The sequence below is a fragment of the Triticum urartu genome, chromosome 7A, assembly GCF_056163025.1.
Source record: "Triticum urartu cultivar PI428250 chromosome 7A, HENAU_Tu73, whole genome shotgun sequence".
In the NCBI taxonomy this organism is placed as follows: domain Eukaryota; kingdom Viridiplantae; phylum Streptophyta; class Magnoliopsida; order Poales; family Poaceae; genus Triticum; species Triticum urartu.
In genome coordinates, this window is record NC_141879.1 from 34682827 (window position 1) to 34696470 (window position 13644).

The window sequence follows — 13644 nt, forward strand, 5'->3', positions numbered from 1 at the left end:
ATTCATATCCATGGGTTGGAAGCAACATCGTATCCTATTAATAGATCTGAAGCCTCTATGTTCACTTTTCTTCTCGCCAATCCTGAATTTTGCTACTGTAAAGGAAGGTCCCAAAATTTGAATCTAACATCACTTGCACCCGCCAAACAATAAAATAAGAAGACATGTTCCAGAAATCCACTTCAGTTTGAAATAAAATACTGTACATTCTATCCCTTGTATATTAGCAGTCATCCACTTGAATAGACACCAGAAAGAACATACTCCGCTGTCAGAAGCATACCAACAAACAGGTAGAGGCCGCCAAGGCGCCAACACGCAAGAACATATAACATTCGTGGATTATGTGAATGAAGCAGTAAACCAAACAGAGCAAAAACTAATATAAATATGCAAATGGTCAAAATGAGCAGATTATACAAGAACAAAGGGAACCTTAAACTTCTGATTTCCTCTCCGTATACTAATAAAAAATCTGTAAGATTATGAGCTAAAAGCTTGACATGATGATTTAAACTCATAACCAAATTTGTACACAACATTTTCTTTTTCAAGGAACATAAGAAAAGGAATCATACAAACTAGTCTGTAGCCGGGAATTTCAATCAGTAATGGAGATGCATGCCATCAGTCTATCTAGTCTAGATTAAAACAAGCTAGTAGTCAAAATAAACCATCCCAGGAAGCCAGAAGTCACTAAAGATTGTTTTTTGGGGACAAAACCTACTCTTTCCGGTCACCTAAATATACAGTTTCATTTATTGAGAAATCGAACCTTTTTTTTTTGAACCATCAAAGACAGTAGGAAAGATTCGTACAATCCTACTGACATGTATTAACTCATGAATAACAATTTACAATTAAATGCTGGAGTCTCAGCCTATTCCTTCTCTCCCCATGACTGAGGAAAAGGTTATAGAGTAACCGCAAAGAGAAGGAGCTCTAAACTAGAGAGTTTACAAAAGAGTTTATAAAGGGCCCTAGGGTAGGTTTGGTTCTGTGAAATGGCACTAATACTCCACCCCACCCCCCACCCCCCCTCTCAATCATGCACTGTATCAAGCTTTTTAAGACATTACGCGTGTGGTATATGACAATGCTGAACACTCTTCCTCCCGTAATCAATGGAGGATGGAAACAATAGCATTTTCTTACTATAAGGAGATGGGCGCAAAGTAATATGAATGTATAACCATAGTCATAAACTATGAATTGACATCTACATGTCGAGTAAAGTTAAATTAGAAATGACACTATTTATGAACAAAAACAAGAAAAAACTCTGACTAAGCACATACAAGTGGGGAAAAGAAAATATGACAGTCTGAGTACTAAGCTTGTCGGAGAGCTATGCCCAAAACGCCATACATTCAGGGACGAGATCAAAATAGTATACAAAATGCTTCAGCTCTGCATTTGGGGACGTAATCCATCCAAATTCAGGAAACTACTCCCTCCGTTCCAAATTACTCGTCGCAGAAATGGATGTATCTAGAACTAAAATACATCTAGATACATCCATTTCTGCGACGAGTAATTCGGAACGGAGGGAGTATATTTCTTATAGAATCTAACTTAATTCAAGCAGATATTACAGTTATTTCCCACTCCTGAAAATCAAAACTGAACTCTGGGATCAGAATTCATGTTATCTAAATATTACAGTTTGGACAGGACAATTGTAGAACCTTCAGCCTATTTTTTTTTCTTCGGTTGTGGAGCTATCAATATATATTTTGGAGGCAATGCTATCCCTGTACTAACGAGAGCAAACTCGAAAACGGAAGAGCGCTACTGAATCCCCAATTTGCTGGAACTACCAAAGGCACTAGTTCTGAACGCCAATTAAATAGCTGCATAGTCCAGCCAGCTAGACTAGGAGCTACAGAGTAGCCAGCAGGTAGCCTCGTACTATCGTCAGATCAAGTTAATTTTGTGGCGCACATGAACATCTCCTGAAGCGGCTGATGCAATCAAATTTGGGACTATTAAAATGAAGAGGAATCGAGCCACACTCCTAACCAATCCGAATACCAATGGTTCTTGTTTTTCTTCAGGCCACCATCAAACAGGCCATAGATGAGGTGCCCTGTTTGATGGTTCAATAAATGACTGTCTATGAATAAAACCAATAAGATATCTGACTAAGCACATACAAACTACGCAAAAGAAATTATGACAGCCAGAGTACTAAGCTTGTGCGATAGCTATGCCCAAAACAAATATATTTGAGGACGAGACCGAAATAAAATACATAATGTTTCAGCTCTGCACTTGGGGACACAATCCATCCAAGTTTAGCTAACATATTTTCTTACTGAATCTAACTTAATTCAAGCAGATACTTGGCATGGGAGAGTAAACTACACATACATGACGGAGAGGGGGCGATACTGAAGAACTCCGATGGTGAACACCTAGTTGCTGACCGTTGTTGTGGGAGTAGATGCAGCCCGCATCAAACAGAATGCCAACCACCACCGTACCCTAACAATGATTGCCAGTGATGTTAAAATATTATACAAGAACAGAACTTCTATATGAAAACAGTAAATAAACACATAATTCGAGCAGATATATTGGATGGGAGAATAAGACACATACTCATAAATTGATGGAGAGGGGGCGATACTGATTGTATTACTATGGTCATAGCAAGTGATAAGTAAAAGTGCACTAGGATTTCCTTTTTGAAGTTATTACTTCATACAATTTCTTATTTATCCAGTAATCTATGCGGAGACTGTTCGAGCTAACTCAGCATTTCCTTAATCCAATTATAGATGACCTGGTAGCCCTTCATAAATTTTCATGTTGTGAAGAAAGTTTCAAGTAGCTAATTCAATATTTACACAGAGACATCAGGCTAGCTGAAACCAAAACAAAGTGAACACGGTGATGGTCATAAGACTACTTGATTATTATTTTTCTCCACGCCTTAAATCCGAACTGAACTCTTAGATCACGATTCATTTCATCTAAATATTACAGTTTGAACAGGACAATGGTGGAACTTTGAGCAAACAATTTTTTTTCATTGGTTTGTAAAGTTATCACTCTATATTTTGGAGGCAAAGCTATCCCTGTACTAAGGAGAGCAAACTCGAATACAGAAAAACACCCATAAGCTTTATACTGAATCCCCGATTTGTTGGAACAACGGAAGACAATAGTTCCGAATTCCAATTAGGTAGCTGCATAGTACAGCCTGCTACACTAGGAGCTAGGGAGTATGCCTACTCGTACTATCTTAAGATCAAGCTAATTTTGTGGCGCACCATGGCCATCTCCTGAAGCGGCTGATGCAAACCAAAATTTGGGACTAATAAACCGAAGAGCATTCAAACAACACTCCTAACAATTCGGAATACCAATGGTTCTGGTTTTGCTTCAGGGTTCAGGCTATCATCAAACAGAGCACCTCATATACCGCATGTTTGGCAAATGATGGGGAGAGCAATAGGAGATTAAAGGAGGGAGTTAGAAGGCCCCCCTGGGTCTGTGTACCCCCGCCTCAGCAACCTGATATTTAATCAACAACCCAACCTGAACTTGAGTGAGAAAACATTCTCCTAGATCCTGAATATACAGTAGATGTTTCCTTACTGGGAACAACCTTATACAAGAAAGCACAGCCAAAGCATGAACCTAGCAAGTAAGTAAATATCTAAGGTAGTCAGATATGATTGCAATTCTTTATCGCTTCACTGATGAGGCTTGGTGCACACTTCTCTTCCTATATAATATGCTAATTAATCTAAATGGCAGTAGCAAAGTGACTAATAAGAAGATACAGAGAAGCATCGAGAGAGAGAGAACCTGGGGACGGCTTTGGGTGGCAGCTATGCGACAGAGGCCATGGAACCTGTGTTGCTGCTGCTACCTTGCATGATTGCATCTTAGATGGAGGAGGGCAATAGTCAGCTCGCTGGAGAGTTCACAGAGACGGCCTCGGCTTTGTCCGGGCCCCGGAGCAGTTGTGACGGAGGGGTCGCAAGCCTTGCTCCCATCAGAACCCCTCCTTATGCCGCCGTGCGCGACGAAGAGAAGAGGAGCGTGGAGTGGAGGCAGGGGCCGCCGCCGCCGTGGGGACGAGAGTCCAGCGGCGAAAATAGGGGAGCGCGGGTGCGGGTTATGGAGAAGGAGGTCGGGCCATGGTCCTCGTCCATCGCCACAGGCAAGGAAGGGAGAGGGGGATGGAGGCGGGTCGCCACACTGTCGCCGCCGAAGAGGCCGCCACCCACCGTGAAGCCTCTTGCAGCACCGGCCGCTCGCCTCGGTGCTGCCTCCGGCAAACGGGGCACCACCAGTGCCACACGCATCCGTGTCCAGCGGCAGCTCGCCGTCGAAACCTCCCGCCGCTCGCCTCCGAAAAACTGCTCGCCGCTTAGATCCAAAATGCCGGGGTTATCCATTCATTTTTTTTTACTTTTGATCGACGGAAAGAGTGGGTTAACCGTCGCCTTGAGAAAAAAAAAAACTTGACCGGACAGCGGTGCGGCTTGAGCCATGTAGAGCGATTGCGATGGAGCCAAGGTTTTTGGTTGGGTGCGGCCGTTCGACCCGGATGAGAAATAAATAATTTTTCATCCTGGATTACTAATAGACTTTCTATATATATATATATATACATGGAACTTGCGTGTCAATTATATAAATGTAGAGATACCTGAACAGACAGGTGCTTTATGCTTTGGCTATCAGTCACGGTTAGTATATGTGCAAGAAAATATTTCAAGTGTTTGAGGGAACTAACCAAATGAACCACGAAATCGGTGGCCCGCAAGAATCGATAATAATTCTGTCGACTAAAACTGCTTTCTAGACAAGTCAGTGTATGATTACACTTATTTATATTTTGTACAATCAAGCTTTACATTCACGGATTTGTTTCTAAACGCCTGGGTCATTAATTTAGTTTGTTGTCAAATCAATTACCTCCCACGGATTTGTTTCCACAGCCGGTCAAAATATACAAAATATCATAGTTTCGCAACTGGGCATAATCTGATATATATATATGCAAGGAGGATCTGTTACATTTTTCAGGAAGTAGGTAGTCCGTCACTGTCTAGAATGTGGTTCTTAAAATTGTACTCTTCTTTTTGGATGGCCCTAAGAGCAACTTCAATGGAGTGACCCATTTCGTCCGCCGTCTTTCGTTTGGGTCGGCGCTGACACAAAAGCTGACCCAATGCACCGACCTAAACGGATGCGCGTCCGATTTTGTTCGTCTGCCGACCCATTCCTGGCCCATTTTTGAGCCGGATTTGCGTCAGCGCGGACGCACGCGCGCTCGCCCTCTCTCCTTCCCGGGCCCATTGGTCGGTGGCACATTGGCCTCTCCACATCCAACAGCACACCGTCGCCGCCTGCTTCGTCGCCAACGCCGCCAGCCATTTTTTCCGATAGAACAAGAATACATAGATAATTCTAGCGTACACAGATAAAAGAAAAGACTAACTACTCGGCGTCGCTTTCCGACTCTGACTCGGTAATGTCCTCCTCCGACGTATGAATGTAGGCGTCAGCATACAACTCATCCTCGAAGTACCACCCCGATGTTTCGGGTAGCTTCAGTTTCAATTGAGCGGCTTGCTTCCGCGCACGCTTGTCCTCCCGATAGGCGGCTCGCTCCGTCCTCCTCGCCTCCCTCTCCGTCCTCCTTTGCTTGTAGAACTGGCGCTCGTCGACGATGTCCTGCGGGAAGCGGTCGCGCCACACCACCATGGCTTCCACGTCCATCTCGGCGATGGCGAGGCGACACTGCTGCCTCCGGTGGACATAACGATCCTTATCGGTGAAAAGCCGCAGGAGAGACGCTAGATCCTGCGCCCGCTGGCTCGACACGTCAGGAAAATTCATCTCCCCACGAGGCCTCAGGAGGCGCTAGGCCGCCACGTCGTGCGCGCGGGCCGCCTCCTCTGCGGTGTCGAAGGTGCCGAAGATAAGGCGTTTATCGCCAAAACAGATCTCGGAGGAGAAGGCATCGGAGCGGCGCTCACGGACTCCGCGAAAATCTGATGCGCCCAGGCGGCGAATAAACATCGTGGCGCAGAGGCGGCGAGGCTAGTGAGGCGACGAGTGGGCGACGGACAAAGTGTGGAGGGAGCGCCTTCTTATAACGAGTGCCGGCCGCGGCACGCGCGAACCTTTCCCGCGCGCTGGAGCGCCAAAACCAGCGCGCGCTAGCCCGATTTTCGTCCGCGCGCGCGAACCTTTCCCGCGCGCTGGAGCGCCAAAACCAGGACGACGACATGGCCGCTGGCATGATCTACAACGCGTGCATTCATGGAATGAGCCGGCGCATTGGGTGCACTACCGACTCAAATGAAAAATTAGACGGACAACTGGTGGGCGGCCGATCCAAACGGACAAAAAATGGACAGAAGCGTCATTCATTTGGGTCGATCCGTTGGAGTTGCTCTAAGTGTTCTTTTCTTCGTTGGACAAGTCCTGGCGGTAAGTGCTTTCTGACAACAGCGACGATGAACTATGACGACAATGATGAACGAAGCAGACTAGTGTGATCCTGGCAAAATACCTTTTACACCGAGTGGCACAGCGGTACAAAGCTAACTTCCGATCCCTAATCGATCGTTTGCTGGACGTGAACTAGTACTGTTATGCACTAGTACTTCTAGCCGGACAGGGACACGCAACAATAGTCATAGTTGTTGAAATTTGCCTGTCTTTCTTCATCTGTTCAGACTTTTGAATGAGTTAGATGGTGTATGAATTCAATACGGCATCCGATTTAAGAGGTTTAAAGTTCAAAACCGTGCCTATGCAGTAATTAAAAAAGAAATTTTCTACCTACATAAATCCCACGTCGGAAGACTAAATAAGTCTAGACGTGGTGGGTGGGGGGGGGAGGGGGGGTTAAATATATTGGCAGTCTTTCTCCATCAGTCAGACTTTTGGATGAGTTGGTTGGTGTACTAGACTGAATTTAAAGTCTTCTGTTTTCCTTATCTTCTTCGTTACACCATCAGTAACTGTGTCTCTGATGGGTCAGCATCTAGGGCGGTGTCTGTGTCCCCTTATGATGACTTCCTTGTCTCTCCTCTATTATAGGAACATGTCATTCATGTTTTTCTTTCTATTGCTACTATTTTTTGCGGGTATTGTTCATTGCTTCGACTCACGGTACAAACTTTACAGCAGTGCTTACATGTATATATAGCTGCTAGTCTCTAGGAAATACTCCCTCCATTCCCAAAACTTGTCTTTCTAGGCATTTTCAAATGGACACAACGTACGGATGCATGTAGACATATTTTATATTATAGATTCACTCATTTTGCTCCGTATGTAGTTATTTGTTGAAATCTCTAGAAAGACAAATATTTGGGAACGAAGGGAATATCAAACTAAATTGGTCCCTGCAAAAAAAAATCATACTAAATCAGTGACTAGTACTAATCCTACTCGGCTACATGTAAGTTGTGTTTAACTGCAGCATCACCCTCTAAGCACGACGTGGTCACTTCACAGCTTGAACCACAATTCTACTTCACGTCTTCAAGAACTACTCACAATACAAAAGCATTGCTTAGGATGTCCGATAGCTGATTATCGGTGCAAATATAGTAGACATTAATCTTACCGTCTTCCGTGCATTCCGTTATGCAGTGATCATTTGTGGAGTACCTGTCCACCGGCGGCCGGGGTCCGTGGAAACTTGCCGTCGGGCACTCAGCGCGACAGATCTGCCACCATGGACCTCTCAGCCACAAACTGGTCAAGTTCCACAACAGGGACAGCCGACAAGACCACTTCCTTGTGAGAGCGTTCGCCGCCCCTGGCTTTTTCTTCCTGTCGCCGGCGCCGATGGTCCTTTCATTCTATGCTCCGCCGCGGCAGTGGACTAGTGTATCAACGAAGGAAGGAATATGGTTACTACCCGTGGCTGCTGTACTGTTGTGAAGAATCTACAAAAATAGTTCACTACAGTTAGTCTTTTGTGCCGATCGCTGCGCTTGGTCTTTTTAATTAGTTCACATAACTTTCATTTTATGTATCAAATAGTTAACTTTTGGGCTGCAGTTATTCTCTACACCAATGGTGTAACGGGTCATCTAATATATGAGTTAAGGAAGGGTTATGGCTACTACCCACGCAAGGGGGCCCGAACTGTAGTAAACTTGTGCCCCGTGTTCTTTCAATGGCATGTGGTGACTCTCCACTACCGAATAAATCACATGCGACTATTGTACTATTGTGAAGAATCTACAAAAATATCCTCAACAACATTCTCCCGTGTCGTCGCGGCCATGCCCACTTTCTCTTGGGTAGACATATTTGTGATGGTTGGTCGATGTTATCATATTTTTGGGAACATTTTCATCTCTTGAGCTCTAGCACACTTATACACCTAACTAATGTGCCCTATTGCAGATCACCCAAAGGCCGAAAGATACGCAATTATGCACGCATGATTGAAAGAGTGACTAAGCTTATGGCAATTGGTCACATACGATCTGCTGAGATACATCCCACAAATCAAGCATGAAAAAGAAAAAGAAAAGGTTGTAAATCATCGATATTTTTCCTTCTTTTATCTCCCTACCATTGTTCTATTCTTAAAGGCCCTGATGGGATTGCGAGTAGTATCTCTGATGGGACCTTGTTTCTTTGTTCCCGGTACTAATGTTAATAGTTTATTGATATTTATACATAAAGCAGAAGAACCTAGCTAGCTAGCTTACTACTTTAGCCTTTCTTTATGTATCTTAGTCTAATCATGGAACTTGTGCCTCAATTCTATATTTAGAGACATATTAGCAAAGAGATGCTCTACGCTTTGGATGTCACTCACGGTTAGTATATGTTCAACGAAATATTTATATGTTATTTCCCAGTATTGATCAAAATAAACACATGGACCAAGAAAACAGTGGCCTGCAGAAAACGGTATAACTGCTTTCTAGAAAACTGAGTATTTGGTTACTTGCTATATTTTTTGTACATCAAACATTTTTACTTGCTTTAGTTAGTTGTCAACAAATTACATAGCACGGATTTGTTTTCACAACCTCTTAAAATACATAGAACATCTTAGTTCGGCAATCCTGCCTAATCGGGTAAATAAGCAGGAAAATATCTATTACGTTTTCCGTACAGGAGCCAGTCCATCCCTGTCTAGAATGTGATTCTGAAAGTTGTATTCTTTGTTGGAAGCCTGTGAGAGTTTTTCCTTAGCTCTAAAAGGTTAGCCCAATATCAGATTTTTATTATTTAGACATCATGATGGTATAGGATGATAAAGAGAAATAAAGTGGACGTGAAATTTCTTTGTATGATATTGGCGTGAATTTAGTGCATATTATATAGCAATTCAACAACGGTGATTTTGACCATTGGATCTTCATCTAATTAACGGATGTATTCATGTTTTCTTTTAATAGATTTTGAGCTGCCAATTAAACTGCAGAAATCATGCATCAACCATCCCATCGATGTTAGAACTATTAGTTATCTTATTATCAGGATTCGGCCAATATGTTTGTCACACACACATAAGCGACAAGGGTATGTATCAAGCTTTGTTGGTTTATCACGTACGCCACAAGCGTGCCACTAGGAACAAGTGCACATGTTCTTTTATAGGATTTACAGACCAACGCGTGTTTAATCGTGTAATGCATATATAGGGTTAGGGTTCGAGACGAGGTGTTTGTGAAGACATTCACTCGTTCCTGGGATTTGGAATGTCGAGAAAACCGACAGCCCCTTGTGCTTCCAGATGGTGCAGGGAATAAAACTGGAGCAGCAGAGGCAGATTTAAATGTATTTATTTCCATCATCCATGGTTCTACATGTAAATATCAATTTTTCCCACAGAAAAGTGTAAATGTATACATATGAATTGATTTCCATGGCGAATGTACATGTACCAAAATTCTAGCTAGCTTCCCCTAGAAAAACATTTTAGCAAGGTAGCTTCCTTAAGAAAGAACAGAAAAGAAAAGAAAAGAAAAGAAATGGTACGTGATTCGTGCCCTTTGTTTGTTGAAGGAAGTAGTTTATAGTAGTATAACAGTGCATGCATGGCTACCGCTTGGTCCGTCCATGCGTACGTAGTTTTCCTATATATAGAGAGAGATTAGAGAGCGGAGGACCAACACAAGTCATAAGCGGCCATCGATCTATCCCAGGCCACACGTAGTAGCACAACAATCATGACGATTTCCGCTATGCCGCTGCTATTGCTTCTTCTTGTCAGCTTGTCTGTAGGTTCTTGTGTGGGTGACCATCATCAGCTCCTCAACTTCATGACAGTGAAAACAAGCTCCCTAAAGCATATCGCAGAAGGCGCCGTCTGCTCCGGACACAAGGGTGAGTATCTAAGGGTACTGCATGCATGCATATGCATACGTTATTTAGTACATACTCGCTCCGTTCGGAATTATTTGTCGCAGAAATAGATGTATTCGAAATATGTCTAGATACATCCATTCCTGCGATAAGTAATTCCCGATACATCCATTCCTGCGACAAGTAATTCCGAACGGAGGAAGTACGTCATATAGTAGCTAGCTTAATATTGAGCTCATTGATGGATATGCATGCGTGTTAACCTGTCGCCTTCGTCTGTCGACAAACAGTGACAATGCCGTCCGGCGACGGTGTCAGGTGGGTACCGATGAACCGCCCGCACGGCCCATGCTCGTCGGCGGCGGCGACTACGGTCGTCGACGGCATGCTCCTGTGGGACCAGCTACGCACCAGCTCAATCCGGAGGAAGCTCTCCGGCGGCAGGGCCGGCGATGGCCTGCCGGTCATCCACTCCCGTGAAGCCAAAACTAGCAACATCGACAGCAGTATGACTGCGAAAAGCACGCTGGGGGGCAGCGGCGGGACAAGCTCCACGACAATGGAAAGGACCAGCGAACACTTGTACTCCAAGGTGAGCCAAACGGTGGTGGTGGACACGAGCAGCGACATTCCGTGGGTGCAGTGCCTCCCGTGCCCCGCCCCGCAGTGTCACCTCCAGAAGGACCAACTCTACGACCCCGCCAACTCCAGCACGTACGCACCTATCCCCTGCGGCTCCCCTGCCTGCACGGAGCTCGGTAGCAGCCACAGCAGTGGCTGCTCCGCCGGCTCCGACCAATGCAAGTACATCCTCGACTACGGCGACGGCAGGGCCACCGCCGGGACATACGTCACCGACACGCTGACCTTGTCGCCCACCATCGCGGTCAAGGGCTTCCGGTTCGGGTGCAGCCACGCCGTGAGGGGCACCTTCAGTGACCAGACCGCCGGCGTCCTGGCCCTCGGCGGCGGCGCTGGGTCCCTCCTTGCGCAGACCGCGGAGACCTTCGGCAACGCCTTCTCCTACTGCGTCCCGCACCCGAGCTCCGATGGATTCCTCTCGCTGGGCGGGCCGGTGGGGAACTCGTCGCAGTTCACGAGCACGCCTCTGATCAAGAACCAACACGCTCCGACGTTCTACATCGTCCGCCTGGAGGCAATCACCGTGGCCGGGAGGCGGCTCGACGTGCCGCCGGCTACGTTCGCCGGTGGTGCGGTGATGGACTCAGGGGCGGTCGTCACGCAGCTGCCACCGTCGGCATACGCAGCGCTGCGGGCAGCGTTCAGGAGCGCCATGACGGCGTATGGCCCGCTTGCGGATCCCGTACGCAACCTTGACACGTGCTATGACTTGACCCGCTTCCCCGAGGTCAATGTCCCCAAGGTGTCCCTAGTGTTCGCAGGCGGTGCCACCTTGGAGCTCGAGCCGGCGTCCATCATGCTGGACGGCTGCCTGGCTTTCACGGCCTCCCCTGGCGGCCACGGCTCCATCGGATTCATCGGCAACGTGCAGCAGCAGACCTACGAGGTTTTGTACGACGTCGGCAGCGGGAGCGTGGGATTCCGCAGTGGCGCGTGCTGATGTGGCAAGCTGCAGGCCAACCACGGCCACTTGTACGTGTGATGCATGATTGGCCCCCTAATATATATCTGGGTCTACAAGCTAGCTTGCTCATTGGGATGGAGCTAGTTTGTGAGTATAAATAAATGCAAGAAAGAAGATTGATGTAATACTTATATATGCATGTAATTTTATATAGTTTTATATATGCATGTAATTTTGTTCAACGGTTGTATGATTGTAAACCTTATAATATAACCTTACAGATTGTCAAGGAATTCAACCGATATAATTACTCTACTTATTGATGTGCAATAATGTAATATGACTATTAAGAAGCATTCTGATTGTGGAGGTGGTTTCGCACTTTTTACTACAACAAAGGTGTTTGAAGGATTCCTCGGCAGAAACTAGAACGCACTCCTTCAATAATTGACGAGCTAATTGGTTGTTGAACTTCAGACAAAGATTGTTGGGCATGAAAGCGGTCACCAGCGGGTTGATTGGCCTCACCAGCTCATACGTGTTCATGAGGCGTGGTTTTTTTCTTTTCTTGATTAATAGTATTTGTTTCTGGATGCTTGCATTGTTAGATTTGGAAGCGTTCCTACTCCTCGATGAGGAGCCGGGTTGGTTTATATTGAACGAGGCAGAACAGCCCTGCCGTGGCTTACAAGAAGAGGAAACTGATCGCAAGGATTGGGTTGTAAGGAGGACTCCTAAACAGCTACGCGAGGGAGAGAGATAGAATAGAGTTGAGATTACAATGCGGAGATAAACATGAATTCTAACACCCTCCCTTAATCTCAACTATTCTATGTTTAGATTCCTCTTGAACTCATCAAATGGTTTTGTTGGTAGTGCCTTGGTGAACCCATCAGCCACTTGATCTTTGGAAGGGATGAACCGTATCTCAAGTTTCTTTGCTGCAACCCTTTCAGGCACAAAGTGAAAATCAATCTCTATATGCTTGGTTCTTGCATGAAACACTGGGTTTGCAGACAAGTATGTTGGTCCCAAATTATCACACCATAAACATGAGATGCGATTCTGCTTGACCCCCATTTCATCCAGTAGTGATTCAATCCAAATGATTTCTGCAGTGGCATTAGCTAAGGATTTATACTCAGCCTCTGTATTTGAACTTGATACAGTGGCTTGTTTCCTACCACTTTAAGAAACAAGATTAGGCCCAAAGAACACTGCAAAGCCTCCGGTTGATTTTCTATCATCACTGCAACCTGCCCAATCAGCATCAGAGAATGCACTCACAAGAGTAGAATTAGAGCGTCTAAAATGCAGTCCTACTCCCATAGTATGTTTGACATATCTTACAGTTCTCTTAATAGCTGTCCAATGTGCAGTAGTGGGTGCATGCAGATATTGACAAACTTTGTTAACAGCAAATGAGATATCTGGGCGAGTAAGAGTCAAGTACTGTAATGCTCCAACAGTACTTCTATACTTTGTGCTATCTTCCTCATAAAGTGGCTCACCTTCATATGCTGAAAGTTTCTCCGAGGAGGACAATGTGTAGGTACAGGTTTGCAGTTTTTCATCCCCATACGAGATAGAAGCTTGGTAACATATTTCTCTTGTTTTAGTACCATGCCATCTTGAGTCATCTTAACTTCAATGCCTAGAAAGAAGTGCAAATGTAACATCCCAAAATTCTAAATTTTGGAATGTTATATTAAATAATTAATTATGATTGTTTGTTTGTTGTGTGATTGATTGTGTGAAAATGATTGGAAATTGAAAAC

The 13644-nt window shown here is 45.1% G+C and overlaps 2 protein-coding genes and 1 long non-coding RNA gene across 3 annotated transcripts; 1 reads left to right on the plus strand and 2 right to left on the minus strand.

Moving 5' to 3' along the window:
• Nucleotides 1-2210: 2210 nt before the first annotated feature.
• Nucleotides 2211-4420, minus strand: LOC147957374 (uncharacterized). Its single transcript, XR_015611932.1, has 2 exons — nt 3820-4420; nt 2211-2487 (listed from the first exon to the last, which is right to left on the minus strand). It is a non-coding gene; the product is annotated as an uncharacterized LOC147957374 (long non-coding RNA).
• A 1043-nt stretch (nt 4421-5463) lies between these two features.
• On the minus strand, nt 5464-5865 carry LOC147957375 (uncharacterized). Its single transcript, XM_087531667.1, has one exon. The coding sequence runs from the start codon at nt 5863-5865 to the stop codon at nt 5464-5466; it is 402 nt and encodes a 133-aa protein (XP_087387793.1).
• Nucleotides 5866-10115: 4250 nt separating this feature from the next.
• Nucleotides 10116-12159, plus strand: LOC125521653 (aspartyl protease family protein At5g10770). The gene is made up of 2 exons (XM_048686710.2): nt 10116-10341; nt 10611-12159. Exons 1-2 carry the CDS (start codon nt 10185-10187, stop codon nt 11900-11902), a joined length of 1449 nt encoding a protein of 482 aa, XP_048542667.1. The 5' UTR covers nt 10116-10184; the 3' UTR covers nt 11903-12159.
• Nucleotides 12160-13644: the final 1485 nt, after the last annotated feature.